General features: G+C 39.1%; 1 protein-coding gene across 1 annotated transcript in view; it reads left to right on the forward strand.

The window, feature by feature from the left end:
• Positions 1-12,690: 12,690 nt before the first annotated feature.
• The window catches only part of cttnbp2nla (CTTNBP2 N-terminal like a), a 36,876-nt gene continuing 30,951 nt past the window's right edge, over positions 12,691-18,615 (forward strand). The window contains exon 1 of the mRNA XM_072452587.1: positions 12,691-12,804. Within this exon, the coding sequence (XP_072308688.1) occupies positions 12,799-12,804 (6 nt within the window). The 5' untranslated portion in view covers positions 12,691-12,798. The remainder of the gene's footprint in view (positions 12,805-18,615) is intronic.

An 18,615-nucleotide genomic window follows, 5' to 3' on the forward strand; every position in this document is an offset into this window, starting at 1 on the left:
AGAAATAAATGACAAGACAACCAATGTAAGTGACAAATTAAAAGATAATACTTTATTATACTTTATATCAAATATTGTGGTACTATTTGCTATTACTGTTTGGTTATAGAATGTTATAGTACTACATAATACATTCTTGTTTTCCCTTTTTAGGAGGATACTCACATGGTCATGACTTTATTTAACACAAAAAGGAAAATATGTATCTGACATTTTCATGATCAGAAAGGGTACAATTTGCAAATGGTTTTAATCCTAACTGACATGTGTACGTTCTATCATGCCTGACATCACATCACATATGATGATTTCCTGGATACATGCAACTGCTGCTGTTATTACAGCTCATTTATAAGCACTCCAAGTGAGGTATGAGCAGTACTTTGTGGGATAAAAACTAGATTCTGGCAGTTTTGTCCAATTTCCTCTGCGGACTGGTGTGGGGAGCGCCTTATATTAAAACCCAACCGTATTAGCCAATTACTTCTTTAATAATTTTTTTTTGTGTTTTGAGGTTCTAAAGTTTTAATTAATACTCTATACTCTCATCTCACAATGAATGTGGACATTGTATTTGATTAATTTACGTGGAGATTATTGTTATAAATGAAAAGATATAGGCTTATTTCTGAAGAAAATAGTACCACATAATGTTTATGCTGATTATTACAATTAATTTTATTAAAATAATATAACTGCTGCTACTTAAAGTGGCACTATGTAACTTTTCTTCACAGATTTGACTGGTAATTTAATCTGCATTTCTGTACCAAAGGAGGCAGACTGTGGGCGCCTATGGACTCACTGACCTCATCAATCACTTTCAACAGGTTAAAATTAATATCTGGTTATGGTAGATTTGTGCGCAGCACTTGGGGACCATCTGCTGAGCTTGTGCTAGGCTAGGCCACACTCTAAATAAAAAAAAAGATTAAGTAAAAAGTGTTTTAACACCCATTGCTCGATTTGTGTGAAGAAAACCAAAATCAAATTACTTTTTTCTCGGTACACACCGGGTTTCTGAAGAATATGGCAATTATTATTCAGTTCTGTTCCCACTTAAAAAAGAGCCCTATTTAAAGACACAGAAGAACGGCGTCACACAAACAATCTCCTTGATTCGTTTGATTGGGCCCTTGAATCAATGTGTCTGCTGGCTGATGATGGCAGAGGTAAACAGCACACGGCGTGAGCTGTCACACATCACCTGCTGCTCAATGCAGGAGTTTCTTTGCTCTCTCATGGACGACACTGACTGGACCTAATGGGGGAAAAGAGTAGGCTACAGCACATTTTGGTTTCTCGCCGCTCCAAACCTAACTCCTCAGATTCCTCCAAAAACCTTTTGTACCAGAGACTGAGCCATTTTCTTGTTGCAAAAGTACATTACATTAGTTTAGAGACTATTGTTTTTGTTCTGTTTGATGACGATGTGGCTTTTATTTGTGTCATATACACTGCATTTGTAGGGGAAGTCAGTCATCCAGAAGTGGTACATCGTAAAAAAAAAAAATCTAAGTAATATAAGTAATAGTACAATTTTTGTTTGTTTTTTGTATTTTTTTAACCACTGCCTTTATACTCAATATAGGTGAACTCTTGGACATCATTGTGTAGTTCAATACTCAACTTGTGAAGATAGATGCATTAAATACATATTGTGGAATATTCCAGATAAAGCAATAATATATACATACATATAAATATATATATATAATTTTTTTTTAACCTTTATTTAAATTTCTGGTGCCATATAGAACAGCAGAGGGCAGACATGTGCAGCTTTAATGAGTTCATACAGTATTAGAATTACCGAAAACAAAAGATGTTTCCTTGATTAAACTTTTAGGTTCAGTTTTACAAAGCAGTTTAAACTAATATAACAAGTAAAAATAAAAAAATATGAAACAACAAATAGAAAAAGAGTGCTGTTTTGTAACACTTCTTTTTTCCCCCAAGGTTTTGCCAAGACCCTGTTACTAGACCTGTCCCAAAGACTTGACCTTAATTAAAGTTCCTGATCCTTAACCTAGCCCACACCTAAACCTAAATGAGAAATAACTAATTGTCAAAATATATATATATATATATAGATATTGTGAGAGACTAACAATTGTAAAAGCATGTGTTTCAGTCCTCTAAAAATGAGAAAATGGAATTCAGTTTTCTTCCCCAGTGATATACAGTCTAGTCATGCTCAAATGTCATTAATCTCTTTCATTCTTGTACCTGTCTATTGCCCTCCAAACAACAGAAATATATGTTCCAAAACAAAACAACAGCATTCTTTAAACAATACCTGCCTGCCATGTTGATATTCACGTTTTTCCCCCCATAATATGAGTCCTCTGGCCCTCAAAGAGATGTGTGTTTCAGAGTGAGGAATAGAACTGCAGTCTGAAAGCCCTTAGCATTTGTGTCTCTGGGTCGATAATGCCACTATGTCCAAATAATAGTGAGAACGGCTTTGCTTTCAGGCCCAGGCCGGTTCAAACGCATTCTGTTCAGCTCTATCCAGTGGGACACTTCCACCTGCTCAAAGCAATCTTCCCTCCATATTGATTACTCAGAAATCAGTGCGTGGGGAGGCAAGGAGACTGGATTTGTATCGACACAGGAAAGCAAGCATCATATTAACTAAATATATCGACTCATGTGCGGTTGATATCATAAAAGGTGATTATCCTGATCAACTATAAAGCAGTAAGGCAACTCATTCAACTCAGTCATTCGTTCATAGTAGAGGTGCTGGGTAACTGGATCTTAATACAGCAGATAAAAGAGGCTAAGAAGGATTTTGTTGAACCTGTCACATTTGTTTCTATGTTTGGCAAATATGTCAATTTGTTAACGCTTTAGATTACAGCACACATACTAAGGTGTAAGTACAGGTAATAACAAACTAGTTATGCAGTAATTATGAATCATAAGATGTGTAAGTACTGGTAATAACTAGTTATATAGTTTTATGAATACGAAGGTGTGAGTACTGGTAATATCAAAAGTATGATGTAATAACTTGACATGGCACATAATAGCTGCAATACAGTCATGTTACAGAGCAAATCAAACCCCAGTATTGCATTGTTATGAGAATAACAGGGAACAGGAAGTGCTAGAAAGTGATACAAAGAGGAATAAGGGGAACCAAGGACATAGTTACACAGTAACTAACGTGTAATTGCACATGAAAGCGAGCTGCAGCGCCTCATTAATCTCTCAGTCTGGTATTTATTTATAATATTGCAGTCCCAAAACACATGATAGTGATGATCCACATCTTTACCGTGCAGGACTCTTGTGTTGAGAAATGCGGCTTTTGCATTCAAAACTCAGTTGCACCACTTTTCTTCCATCACTATCATGTGTTTTAGAATGGCCATGGGGGTCATGAAAGGCAGCAGCAAAGAAAAGGATTATAACCACCACGATTATAAAGATTTGAATCATTGTGAGATACGACTAGGGGATGCACAAACGGCAGAAAATTATCATATTTTAATGACTGTGGTGTTCTGGTTTAATGACGACCTTGTCATGATCTAGACTCGGTTCTGTCCCTGGTTGTGTCTGGGTCTTGCTCCAGTGTTGCATTAAAGAACACTGTATTGGAAGAAATGGAACCAAAAACACAACCCATTCACAAACTAATGCAATATGATGATAAACGCCTGGTTTCTATGCAGCAAATAGATGAACCTCCCAGATAGATCCTTAATACAACTTGTACCACCAGCAAACGCTTCCCTCTGTGCCCGCCTGTCACCGCCGCAACACTCACAAAGAGTCGCTTCAAACCACATTTCACAACCATCCCATACGGCTCAATAACACACTTATGTAAAATAGTCCCCAAATCGGATGGGCTGTCTGCGTGAGTGGAGCGCTTCTCGTCAGATACAGGGCTGCGATGAGAGACTTCGCTCGTCCTCGTGGCGTCTTATGAACTGGCTAATCTAATCGGCTTTTATAAAGGTTTAGATATCAGACATGCACGTCGCCGCTGTAACCCTCTCCTTTGAGTTATTACGCTACATCAGTGGAATATCATCATAAAAAACAATTGTGCTCAGCTGCCCGGATTGACATTCACTCTCCACATTTGTTGCGGAAGACCAGACCAAGGATTTAAACTTTTGGAGAGCACAGGGGCCATTATGTGATTAAATTACCATTCATAATTGTACTATCTGCTGCTTTTAGCCTGGATGCTTGCCTTGATAAACAGGCTCATTCTTCTAATTAGGCAGGGGTGCTCTGTATAGTCCCATTAGTTATTCAAATAGTGGTTTTCACACATTTAGCAGTGAGGAGGCGCTGATATGGCCCTGGAGCTAATGTTGATACTATTTACAGACATTACACGTTAATGGACATCTACATGCACACTGTTGACAAAGGGCAAATGAAGACTGTGATCAAGGGTTACTAAAAGGTAACTGAGTATATGACGGTGATTGACACTCCAGCATCTACTGCAACTACTTGTTATGGTCCCAGCCCAAGCCTGGTGTGCTTCTACCATTACTACTGCTACTACTGCTATAACTACTACTACTCCTACTGCTTCACTAGCACATGGTTATTATGGTGGTTCCATCTCCATAGTCTATCTGCAAACTGAAGCGCGTCCTCCTGTCGGTCTGAGGGAGGCAGATCGCTCCTTCTCTGTGGAACTCCTCCATGTATCTACTTTTTCTCAAAGAGGTTTGGAAGTTTTTCCTGGCCGAGAAGGACATGGGATGCTGGGACATGTGTCTAAGGACAGGGGATGTTGGGACATTTGTCTAAGGACACGGGATGCTGGGGCATGTGTCTAGGGACATGGGATGCTGGGACATTTGACTAAGGACACGGGATGCTGGGACATTTTGTCTAAGGACACGGGATGCTGGGACATTTGTCTAAGGACATGGGATGCTGGGACATGTGTCTAAGGACAGGGGATGTTGGGACATTTGTCTAAGGACACGGGATGCTGGGGCATGTGTCTAGGGACATGGGATGCTGGGACATTTGACTAAGGACACGGGATGCTGGGACATTTTGTCTAAGGACACGGGATGCTGGGACATTTTGTCTAAGGACACGGGATGCTGGGACATTTGTCTAAGGACACGGGATGCTGGAACATTTGTCTAAGGACATGGGATGCTGGGACATTTGTCTAAGGACACGGGATGCTGGAACATTTGTCTAAGGACACGGGATGCTGGGACATTTGTCTAAGGACACGGGATGCTGGGACATTTTGTCTAAGGACACGGGATGCTGGGACATTTGTCTAAGGACACGGGATGCTGGGACATTTTGTCTAAGGACACGGGATGCTGGGACATTTGTCTAAGGACATGGGATGCTGGGACATTTGTCTAAGGACATGGGATGCTGGGACATTTGACTAAGGACACGGGATGCTGGGACATTTGACTAAGGACACGGGATGCTGGGACATTTGTCTAAGGACACGGGATGCTGGGACATTTGTCTAAGGACACGGGATGCTGGGACATTTGTCTAAGGACACGGGATGCTGGGACATTTGTCTAAGGACATGGGATGCTGGGACATTTGTCTAAGGACATGGGATGCTGGGACATTTGTCTAAGGACACGGGATGCTGGGACATTTGTCTAAGGACATGGGATGCTGGGACACTTGTCTAAGGACATGGGATGCTGGGACATTTGTCTAAGGACATGGGATGCTGGGACATTTGTCTAAGGACACGGGATGCTGGGACATTTGTCTAAGGACATGGGATGCTGGGACACTTGTCTAAGGACACGGGATGCTGGGACATTTGTCTAAGGACACGGGATGCTGGGACATTTGTCTAAGGACATGGGATGCTGGGACATTTGTCTAAGGACACGGGATGCTGGGACATTTGTCTAAGGACACGGGATGCTGGGACATTTGTCTAAGGACACGGGATGCTGGGACATTTGTCTAAGGACACGGGATGCTGGGACATTTGTCTAAGGACACGGGATGCTGGGACATTTGTCTAAGGACACGGGATGCTGGGACATTTGTCTAAGGACACGGGATGTTTTTAAAAATCGTTTGTGACTAAACTTGTTTTAAATAATCTAGAGCGCCCCTGATGACAAGGGTTAGAAAAAGTTTTGCCTCAAATTACTATTTAGTTCGGGAAAAAATAATTTGTACCCCAATTGGCTAATTCTTATGAATGAGCTGAATCATACCCACAATTTTGCCAAATTGAACCGACAAATTAGCCAAATTGTTCATTCATGGGAACGAAATGGCAAAACTTGTGGAAACAAAGTGGCTAAAGTGCGGGAATTAATTAGGTGAATCACAGTAAATACTTAGCACATTTTAGTAATATTGATCAGGTTGCAGTGCGAGTGACACCGAATTAAGTCAGACAAAACTTTACCATTATTTGCAACTAAACATGAATACCTGTCTAATTAGTTTCTTCAAAAACACATTTTTGCAATCACCCAGTGCCAGTCTAAATGACCCCTTTTCTCACAACAAACTCTCCAAGCTGTTGAAGACCTTTGCCAGAGTTCAACCATCAACAACTCTAAATTCCTCTGCAGCTCCAGTCGGCTTCATTTGATCAGAATAGTCCAACCTGAATTGGTCCAGCGCTGTCTTGTTTTTGCAGCAATAAATCAAATTGTTTATGTGTTTTGGGTAATCCTCTGGAGGCAGCAGTCAAATCACAGGGGATATAGAGGAGTGATAAGTATCACGCTGACAGTGGTGCCGTTTATAGACTTGTCTGAAATGGGGCTTTTAAAGGTCTCTCTGCCTTTTCGCTGTAAACTTACTATTTCTATTTAAGATGCTCATGATATTAGATTTGACATGATGTACAACGACTTTGCTGTTGCTGTCCATCGTGTCCCTTGGAAAGACACTTGAGTAACTGTCCGTGGTCATTCAAGGCATGTGTATATTTGTGATTTGAATGGAATTTGCAAAAAAAAAAAACAATATTTGATGAAGAAAACAGAAAGTAAAAAGGAACTCTTAAGCTACATTTATTGAACTGCCATCAGACTGTTTTGCAAAGTGGAGAAATCATATTATTCACCAACATGAACCATGGCGTATTGATGCAAAGTATTTTATTTTCTCAATGTAGTTTTGTTTCTAATTAAACTAGAACAGAATATATGCAAGTAATTGTATTTGTTTGCCAATATTATATCTACACAACTGCTACGCAATTCATTTCCTGATCTAAATCAGGTTAGAAAAGAAATCATGGTCCATTTTCTTCCTGTTCAAAACTGCAGAACTGATAAGCTTCTAGTGGCATTTATCCGAAACCAGCTGTAGATTATCATTTACACGTTTTATTTTCAAAAAGTGACTATATTGCATTACTTTTCTTGAAAAATCATATAATACAGGAATGTTAAAGCCGTCGAGATGTTAAAAAAAATCTTCCCGCTGATTGGTCGAAGCATCACAGCAGCGGAAGAAGCACAAAAATCTAAATTGTGTTAAATCTAACATTCAGAAAAACAGTTCCAGAGACAACCACTGAATATATAGATATTTCATACCAAAACAAACTCGTGGCTATAATCCATTATTCATCAAACAATGGTCCTCCAGGATAGAAACTGAAACATATTACATTCATAAACCTTGACTTCCATTGCTGTTGCTAAATAAATTAAGTTATATGTTATGTTATATAACGCCTGTATGACAGCAAGAAAAAAGAGTTTAAAAAAGAAATGATTAAAAACTGATCATTGCAGAGTTTTAGCTTCTGTTTTGCCCTTTTTTGATGGCGCAGCCTTGTTTATACAACCTTTCTGAACACCTCCACATTTTACATTCAGCTTCCATCACTGCCCGAGGACATGTTATCACTTGGAAGATGCAAATTATTAATCAGCACTGATCCGAGGTTACGGCTGTCGCACCATTTAAATGTAACCAGACCCATGCGTGACAAATCAATTTAGGCTTTTTCGAACCCCTCTACGTGTAATCAGGTGCAGCAGATGGACGCATTACTGTTGGATTGACTCTTGTGCATGAGAGGCTGGTGGCGTCGTCACTGCTCCATGAACGCATCCAGCAAATGAGATAGAAAGATATGGAGCAATGGATGAATAACCAAAGCTCCCACAGAAACGGTGCCAGGCAACAGATGAAGATCACCAGATCAGATTAGGCGGGATTGTGGGCAGCTCCCTCCATAGACAGGATATTTCGATCTTTCTGTCAGTGCCTCGTTTCATATCGCCATATTTTCAGCCATTACTACAGACGGCTGTGACAGAGCCAGGTGTGAAAACATGAAATATTGAACAAAGCACTTTTGTCAGAAAGAAGAGATGGAGAAAAGTTAGGCATTTGATTCATTCCAACTGATGGCGCACCAGATGTTAGATTTCATAGTGAGGAGAAGGTGCAACAGAGGGATTTATGAACAAAAGAAAGGTTGGAACATTTTGTGAAAAGCGAATAAATAAAAAAAGTCTCTTATAAATTCTGTAAATTTGAAAAGTGAAACCTTGTTGCTCCCAAACGCTCATTCAATGGTTTTGAACTGGGGTCGGTCCCAATTTGGACTTGTATTGTTGTGTCAGAAAGGCATTTTTTAATTAAAAATGTAATGTTTATTTATCAATCGAAAGATATATCAAATGTATTAGTGCAAAATACAATTCAAAGTGCTTTACCCACATTACAAAGTTGCAATATTAAATCACAAAATAAACACAAACAAACATAATATTCATTTAAAAGAGATAAACATATATAAACAATATAGTTTTGAGTATTGTTGTATGTGGTAATAATGGTATATTTATTTTTCAGAAAACAAAAATGACCCTGTTTAGCTTACTTATAAATGATGTCATACCAGTTTTGTGATTTAGAGACAACATGGTACAATCTTTCATATAATTATCTGCTTTCTGAAACAACTCATTTAAATGCTTGAAAAAGTTATTATGATGTCGGCCATTTTCAAGCACAAACTTGAGGAGTGCGGATGTGACCGCTGAGAAGCCTGATCCCAAAACACAAAAGAGGACGTTTGGAACACAATGGCTAACCAAAAACAAAACAAGTCTGTTTGTCGTGCAGATATAATTTAAGTGGAAATGCAAATGATACATTGGACAGCAGCGTTTTGCTCTGCAGACAACAGCCGCCTGACGGTAAGAGGATGTTCCGACTCTTCAACAAATCATCTTAACATGCGGAGACGACCGAGACAACGTGCTCATACCAAACAAACACAAACACAGCAGAAATACGTGCAAATCTAGTTTAGAAATATGTCAAAACGGTTTCAGTTTCAGATGTCACAGCAGGATTTTTTGATACTCATTCACTCTTTTAAAAAATGTATATGTTTGTCATCTAAGAAACAAAAAACTGGAACAGGAACATAAAGGGAAAGATTGTTCAACCGCATTTCAAAAGGGAATCAAAAGTCATACATATCATATATAATACCAATAGACAGTAGAAAATGTAGAACATATAAACTCTGTCCTTATATATTATATTATATCATATAATATTATATTATATGACTACTTATTATTATATATATTGTATATTATATGGCTACTTAATATGTCTATCGTCTAAATTCAGTTTTATGGTAAGAACATTACTGTGTACAGTTGTTTCTGTATCGAAACCTTGACCCTAACTCCTCCCACATTCAGAGCATTTTGAATTACTTTTGCATTTCACCTTTTCTAATAACAGTGTAGTATCAGGAATATTTGATATTAAGTTTCAACCCAGATGCACATTGTACTTCTCTCTTCTCGGATCAAACAACATGAGGCAGTAATAGCTTCTTCCTCTTTAAAGGTGTAGTTTGACCTCATAGTTCGGGTTATGGTACACTTTATTGTCCTTTATAGGGAAATGTGTCCTCTGCCTTGGGCAGGGTTAGGGTTAATTTGTAGCGACCAAGAGTATGAACAATTAATAAATAGTTTAGTAAGAATGAGTCAGGCTTAGTAACTACTTTTTAAATAATAGTCTAACTCTTAACTCAAACAGTCTTAAAATAAGTAGTTATCATGTTTAATAAACAGTATTCATGCTTTATTAAAAGTGTAACAATTATAAACTATAAAAATAATAGCAATCCAACCTGTGAATACTTTGCAAAACTGTACATTTCAAGTCCCAAGAAAAGAACTGTGACTTGCCGCGGCGCGTACCTGATTGGATTTTCAGATGATTTCTTTAGCTTATTTTAAAAGTCAAAGTGTTCTTTTTCCATCTCCTGCTCCGTGAAATGTCAACGCTCTGTTTAGGTCTAACTGAAGGAACACGGAAAGTCACGGCATCTCCCAAAAATGAGCTATCGACGTGTTGAAAAGGTCCAGTCAGCGTTTATGTCCACTCAGATCAGACAGGAGCGAAAAAGTACAAAAGATTTCAAAGCAACTTGTGCTGAGTCGACTGGATCCAACTCCATTCCCAGTACGACCTGAAGACTGGTTATATCGCCCAGAGAAAGGAGACTAGTTTCATTAGCTCGTCCCGTAGAGGGCTTTCCAGCTGAGGAGAAAGTGATTGTATCCGAAACCAAGATAGCATTCTGATGGGAAGCATTTGTGTCAAAGATGTATTAAATAAAGTATTGAATAATGCTCAAAAGCGGTCAAAGTCCCACTTAAATGTCAAATTAAAGCCGCTACAGCAATTACAACAGTCATTTTTGATACTGTTACATTTATCTTTAGCACTATCTATCCGTCTACTACCTAACTACATCTCCGGTGAATTGCTCGATCTGCAATAATCAGACAACTACTAAATCACCAGCGATCATTTCAACTTAATATCGTCGTATCCCGTGAGTCATCTGGGCCTCGAAACTTCCGCCGCAGACACAATAAATGGATACTTTTGGAGCATTGGCTTTGCAGCAGCGAAGAAGGTCATCACTAAACTATGGATGACACAAACTGAGCTGATGATCAAGGACTGAAATAAGAAATAGACATTGAAACTTGTAGTGTGTCACATTGTTGGTAAATGGTCTAATGTTTCATGTGATTCTTCTGGCTGTTCCATGGAACTGTCTTGGCTGAAGAAGACTCTTTAGGATCATTGGCCTCCTCTTCCTCACCAGACGTCTCCTCTTTACACTTCTCTTCCTCTTGTATGTCTTCAGACTTCTTCTCCTCTTCAGTGATGTCGGCTGGTTTGGACGTGCCGGTGGTTTTCTTCTTCAGATACTTTACTGTTTCTACACTTTGTTCTGGCTGGTCTGTTCAGGAGACAAAGGGATTTCCACATTCATGAGCAAGTCCTGTGCTTTTCCTGATGCATGTTTCAATGAAAAGAATAATTTAGTTGTAAATACAGTCTAATGTTCTCAAGCAGCATCTCTCTGGCTTCATCTCCGCCAAACTCGTAAACATCTATTTTCACAGGTCTCTTGCAACCTAGACAGCTAAATCGACTTGATCAAATGTAAATTCTGTCAAATTGTTAATACCAAAATAATAGATCGTTTTAGTGCAAGTGTAGACTAGACTGTTATCCACACGGTGCCTGTGTGTGAACTCAAGTTATGAGACTAGTGCCCTCTACTGGCAGCTATTACTGCGCTGATGGTTGGCTTTGTACAGGTTTTGTGTAATACAAGGGTAAGTAAGTACACACTCAAATGCATTTTCTGGCCTGAATCAAAATTATGGCAATCAAATAGAAGTAAATGTTTAATTAGGCCCATAAACGGAGAAGAAAATCTAATACAATCTTCAAGCAGGCAAGCAAAATATACCCTTTGCAATAAAAATAGAATCAAGGATTGTGGCCATTTTAAAAACAAACTATATAAAAACATTTCTATTTGAAATCACCTAACATGACTGTGACACCATAACTGGCTTTAAAACAAGTGCTTGAGCCTGCAGTGTTTTAGGAGTGTGCATAAAGTACTTTATGGTGTTTATAGACCAACATTCACTATTATAATTGAGCCTCCAGTGTGTTAGGAGTGGGCATAAAGTACTATATGGTGTTTATAGACCAACATTCACTATTATAATTGAGCCTGCAGTGTGTTAGGAGTGTGCATAAAGTACTATATGGTGTTTATAGACCAACAATCACTATTATAATTGAGCCTGCAGTGTGTTAGGAGTGGGCATAAAGTACTATATGGTGTTTATAGACCAACATTCACTATTATAATTGAGCCTCCAGTGTGTTAGGAGTGGGCATAAAGTACTATATGGTGTTTATAGACCAACATTCACTATTATAATTGAGCCTGCAGTGTGTTAGGAGTGGGCATAAAGTACTATATGGTGTTTATAGACCAACAATCACTATTATAATTGAGCCTGCAGTGTGTTAGGAGTGGGCATAAAGTACTATATGGTGTTTATAGACCAACAATCACTATTATAATTGAGCCTGCAGTGTGTTAGGCTTGAGCATAAAGTATTATATGATGTTTATAGACTAATATTCACTATTATAATTGCACTTCTGTCCTGCCTTCCATTTAAGTGCAGGAGAATCTTTAAGAAGAGTCAAACTTTCACAGATACTAAACAAAGAAATCCAGCGAGAATCAAAGGGGCGGGACTTTTCCGCCCACTCCAGCACAGAAGCGCTCCTATTGGTCACCACGCCGCACTCCACATCGCTCATTGGCTGCTCCCGCTGCCGGACAAAAACTTCTTGGCAGTGCGTCCGCTGCGTCGGGATCCGGGACCCAAATCAACGCAAACTAATTTTGTGACAGGAGAAAAGTTCACGCCGGAGTTTCCCAAGGCTTCACGCGGCCACATGAAGGTAAGAAACGGAACAAAAGCACTTGTAACACGCGCGTGAGAAGAGCGCAAAGGCACGCGCGCGACTGCGGGGCGCGCGTCTGGACCAACTTCTGATCCAAACAGAGAGAAGATGGTTAGAAGAAGTCGAGTTTACAGGCCAAACGGTGCATGTTGGACTTTAACGACACGGAATTGTGCATTTGCAAGTAGGAAAGTCTTCGTGTTTGTACATCAAATCAACGTTTATGGAAAAAAAAGGGGAAGATGACAAAAGTCACTTTTCTTTTTTGTTGTTGTTAGGAACTGGAGTTACAGAGCTTTGCAGACTGTTCAGAGCTAACGGGGCTTCCATGATCTGCATCCTCCACATTTGCATATGATCGGTGTGTGCGTTAGATTTCAATGGCTCCTATAGGACTACTTAAAGCTACGGGGCCGTGTCTGTGGCCTACGTAAATAGGTTGAACCGCAAATCCAATTTAGTTCGTGGTCACGCTGTTTCTGAGGCATCCTGATTAACACAAGGGGAATCATTAGACCTTATTGGCCCTGAAAGAGGGTCAACTGTGTTTGGATTTGTTGTTTCAATGCCTTGTTAGTTGGCCATACTTCTTCTAATGTTCTAACGTTATTTAGTCATATTTAGCCCTACATCACAACAATGTTTACGTTCAAAAAAATAGGAAAAACAAAATCATAAATCATTCCTAAACAAATGTGAGTAATCTGATTTATTTAAATGTATTTTTTGTGCTGGTTTGACAAGGAAAATGACTCTTTATTAAAGTGACAGAGACCGATGAAAGAGAATTACCTGTACTTTGTCTTCCAAATATGCTACAACAGTTACTCTGAAAAACAATAAAAACACGTTTGTGCATGTAAACACACCACAAATCTGATCAAATTAGCGAGTTATCTGATTATCCTAGTTATCTGATGTACAGTCCATGTAAACATATGATTGCAGTTTAAAGAGAGATGGAACACGTGATAACTTTCAATACATAACCCCATAAATTCCATTATTTCTTATATGTCTGTTGCCAGCTGGGCCGCTCAAGTCCACTGCACATTCAGACATTTTTCCACACCAAGTTAAGTTGAAATACGTGTTACATGTTGGTTCTTTTCTGCCACTGTAATCACCCACACTCCTGTTAGTCCAATCATTGCCTCACCATGAGCCACTAAGTTCAAAACTACTCACAGCCCTATAATAAGTGTTTTATAATGACCCTTGATATGATGTGGGCTGGCTGGCTTTATTTTCTCACTATGGTCTCTACATAAAGTCTCCGCTCACAAACCAGCTGCCCTTTTATGTTTTTGCAGCGGAGGCTACTACTGTGTTTAATGAGTGACACAGACAAAGCGCTTGGCCGACCAGCTTAAAACTAACAGGGCTAAAAAGATTAAACGTCGCAAGGCTTTCGGAAGCAAAAGACACGTGGGAAAATCAGAATTTCTCACGGCGACGTCTGCATTTTCAAACCGTTTTGTTTCATTCTAACTTTCAAAACAAAGCCTAAAAACGCATTATTGCACAAAAGTTGACGCCCGTCCTCTTCTAGCAATTACTGCGAGGCGTGAAATTAGCGTCGGAGCCTGTAAAGCAAAAGCGAGGGAGGTAAATGTTGGAGTTTAATTAGCATATTGGCCCTGCGGTTTAGCCACAGATCGCGAGGGCCACGGGGACGGCACATTTCACACACTGCACGCCTTCTTTTAAGACGCTGCTGTAGGGATTAGGAGGAGGCATAAGCACAGGTCACAAGAGGCCGAGTGAGAGCGACTGAAGCGCCATTGTGCACGTCCAGTAAAGATTCTAATGAAATGTCACTCCATTTCCCAGTTACTTGAACATGACAAAAAGAGAAAGCGTGTAATAGCAACACAAGCAGTAATTGTAGGCTTATGTGTGCAAGTCCCTTATTCGTACTCTGTCTCATTAAACACAAATGTGACTAACTAACATGTACAAACGAAGGATAGTGCATTGGATTTAACACTTTTTGGACTCGTATTTCAATGTAGGCGATATTTGCAACAATATCTCAATGAGGATGTGCTAAAATGTGAGGATCGAGTATTGCACAGAACGTGAATGGACCTTAACATTGACTAAAGGGCAGAAATGTCCATTTAAACCTTTGTTTGGAAGACTGCACTTCACATCTCGTTTGTTTCCTTTTCAATTTGTATAATTATAGACGATAAACTTGATAATCAAAACTTGCAAGGACTCTTCACGTTGCAAGCTGCTACCGTAGCCTAGGCTTCAAAAAGTACTGATACCCAAGTACTAAGTGACAATACATCGTGTGTATGTCTAAAGCCTTCGATTTTCTCACATTTTAAAATAGCACCTCGTCTCGTCTGTCTGAAAATGTTAGCAAAAACAAAATAGTGAGATCTGTGGCTTTATTCAACCTTTATCTGAATCTTTTGCTTCCTTCATCTTCAGTTCTGGATGATTCTACAAAGACCATTTTCACACACAACTGTCTCCAGTAAAAGCTTTTTGAAGCGGCTTTATTTCAGTCCAGCGCAGACTGTCATACACAACGTTTTGCCGCAGAACGTGGATGCGCGGTGTAATAACAGGCCCGGCTTTGATCCCATTTCAAAGCCTACGCTCGCTTGTCCCGAGTGCGAGTGGGGGGGTGTGGCCGGCCGCCGCAGGGCTCGTCAGTTCGACCCGGGACAGCTGTATAGCGGGACACGCATCACATCTCCAAAACAAAACACCTGGCTGCCGTCACCTGCGCCGGGACACAAGCATGTGCTGGGTAAACAAAGCGAAGGCGTTTGAAATCAAATCCAGCGCTGAACTTTAAAGACGGGTTCTTCTGCGTTATCTGATCTGTGGGCGCCTGCAGGACGTGTCATGACGGAGGAAATGGCGCGGCTCAGATATAAAACGTTTAGAGGGAGCTGAGCAATCAAGGCCGCTGTAACACGTTATTTTACACAATTCCCTTATACGTTCACCTCAAGAACTACACGCTGTTCTGAAGAGCTTGAGTAGGTCGTGTACGGCTAAAAATGACCTCCACAAAGAGACAGAAACGTAGAGTATAAAGTGATGTTTCTGCACTTTTGTGGTTCTTTTTACGGTCAATTCACATTCTGTGCGAAACATAAACCTCGACAACACGTTTGTGAGCACATTTTAGTACATTCAAGAGAAAATTTGTGAATCACGATATGTCGATTTAACCGAAACGGCAGATTGTCACAGGAATGAGATCACGAGTCGCTTTTTCTCACCATATCGCCCAGGCCTAAAGTAACGCACTGTGTAACGACCTATAATAACACAAGTACACATTTTAGGGTTTGCTTTAGGGTTACAAAGTGTTTTCAGAGGTTGTTTAACTCTATTACTTTAGGGTTACAAAGTGTTTTCAGAGGTTGTTTAACTCTATTACTTTAGGGTTACAACGTGTTTTCAGAGGTTGTTTAACTCTATTACTTTAGGGTTACAAAGTGTTTTCAGAGGTTGTTTAACTCTATTACTTTAGGGTTACAAAGTGTTTTCAGAGGTTGTTTAACTCTATTACTTTAGGGTTACAACGTGTTTTCAGAGGTTGTTTAACTCTATTACTTTAGGGTTACAACGTGTTTTCTGAGGTTGTTTAACTCTATTACTTTAGGGTTACAACGTGTTTTCTGAGGTTGTTTAACTCTATTACTTTAGGGTTACAACGTGTTTTCAGAGGTTGTTTAACTCTATTACTTTAGGGTTACAAAGTGTTTTCAGAGGTTGTTTAACTCTATTACTTTAGGGTTACAAAGTGTTTTCAGAGGTTGTTTAACTCTATTACTTTAGGGTTACAAAGTGTTTTCAGAGGTTGTTTAACTCTATTACTTTAGGGTTACAAAGTGTTTTCAGAGGTTGTTTAACTCTATTACTTTAGGGTTACAAAGTGTTTTCAGAGGTTGTTTAACTCTATTACTTTAGGGTTACAACGTGTTTTCTGAGGTTGTTTAACTCTATTACTTTAGGGTTACAACGTGTTTTCAGAGGTTGTTTAACTCTATTACTTTAGGGTTACAAAGTGTTTTCAGAGGTTGTTTAACTCTATTACTTTAGGGTTACAAAGTGTTTTCAGAGGTTGTTTAACTCTATTACTTTAGGGTTACAAAGTGTTTTCAGAGGTTGTTTAACTCTATTACTTTAGGGTTACAACGTGTTTTCTGAGGTTGTTTAACTCTATTACTTTAGGGTTACAACGTGTTTTCAGAGGTTGTTTCGTAGTACGCTATGTTCTTAATCAAGTGAGATTCAAATGTAATAGTGTAATATAAAGGATAAAATAAACCTTTTCTTTGTCATTGTTAATTGTTATGTAAAGGATATATACAGTCTTTATGAAATGTCCAGTTCAAATATACTTTTAATATTATCACTTTACTTTAATATCTTCAGTTTACATTTCTGAACTCCAAATATGAGAGATAAACTGTTCTACTCGAGTCTCCAAAGACGCTAACCCCGGTTTAATTCACCAGTATCCACAGAAAGCTGATGACTTATTGAGTGAGCTCCCATGTCTGTGGATGTTTGGTTTGGGCGCTACTGGAGAAGATGATGAGCTTTTCTTCTGAAATATTATTGATTATTTGAGCATGTGGGAAAGGCACAAAGATTCATTGTTCATTGTCTATATTGATCTATTCTGGTGAAACAAAGTGTTCAGATTTAATATTATTGTAACATTATTTGCAATACAAAAGTTTCAATATTATTATCTGATTATTTGATAGCTCTTGGTCTAAAAATGCAGTTTTCTGTTGCAGTTACAGGGTTAGTTTAGCTATAAGTATAAAAAAATACCACACCGTGATCTATGGCTCTGGTTCAGAGCAGCCTGCAACATGGGCTGTGTGTTTAATCACATTTAAATCAAATTAAGTTACTGAATCAATTCCAGATTTTAATTATTGGTTTAGGGTGGTTTAATTACCAGGTTTACCAGTCAATGTGGTAGAAAAAAGTTGTTTGGAACAGACTTCAAACAAAACAAAACAAATGCTGGTGTTAAATGGTGGAAAACATTGTTTAAAAGTGAACTATTCTGCTGGTCTCCATGGAGATGTTATGGCTTTACTGGAATGATCCACTGTATGGTTTTAAACTTGTCCCTCTTTCATTATTATTATTGCTAAAAATACATGAAAAATGTAAAAACATACATTGTTGATGTGAAGTTATCTTTCCTTAGATCTGACCTGTAGCATATACATTATGGGTAAAGCCATACTGTGGAACATCCCACAGCAAAGAAATAACATCTCTATGGAAACATGCAGGGAGTGTACCCCCGACGAGAAAGATTACATCATTTTAAGTTTAGTTTCTGTCCATGTTATACATGTTTACTTAAAGGGGGCATATAATGAATGTTTTCGGGTTTTTCTATTGAACTATAAAATAACTAGATCATCATTTTGCATTTTTTCCAAGTAAACTATAATATTGATCTAAAACAGCTTAAAGGCGGTATGGACGATTTTTCGGCGATTTGAGAACGCAGGTGGAAGTGCGCATGTGCACTCCCCCGTGTGGACTGATGCAACACACACGTGCGTTTGTTTATTAGCGCGACGGAGCGCATCGCATCGCTCGTCTCCCGTAGATTTCTGTCCACTTCTGCGTCAGCTCGAACTGTCTTTCTCTGTCTTCATTTTGCCCCGTACACTGAGGGAACTATATTATGTTAGATCCATGCGCTTAGACACGCGGAAACGTGGGACGAGCCACACGCGGCTGCAGGTGAGCGGTAGGTGAGTTTTATGATTGATACGTGGCAGGACTAATGAT

Source organism: Eucyclogobius newberryi, unplaced genomic scaffold (genome assembly GCF_026437365.1).
Source record: "Eucyclogobius newberryi isolate DKJ021-1_F unplaced genomic scaffold, fEucNew1.0.hap1 SCAF_19, whole genome shotgun sequence".
NCBI classification, from domain to species: Eukaryota; Metazoa; Chordata; class Actinopteri; order Gobiiformes; family Gobiidae; genus Eucyclogobius; species Eucyclogobius newberryi.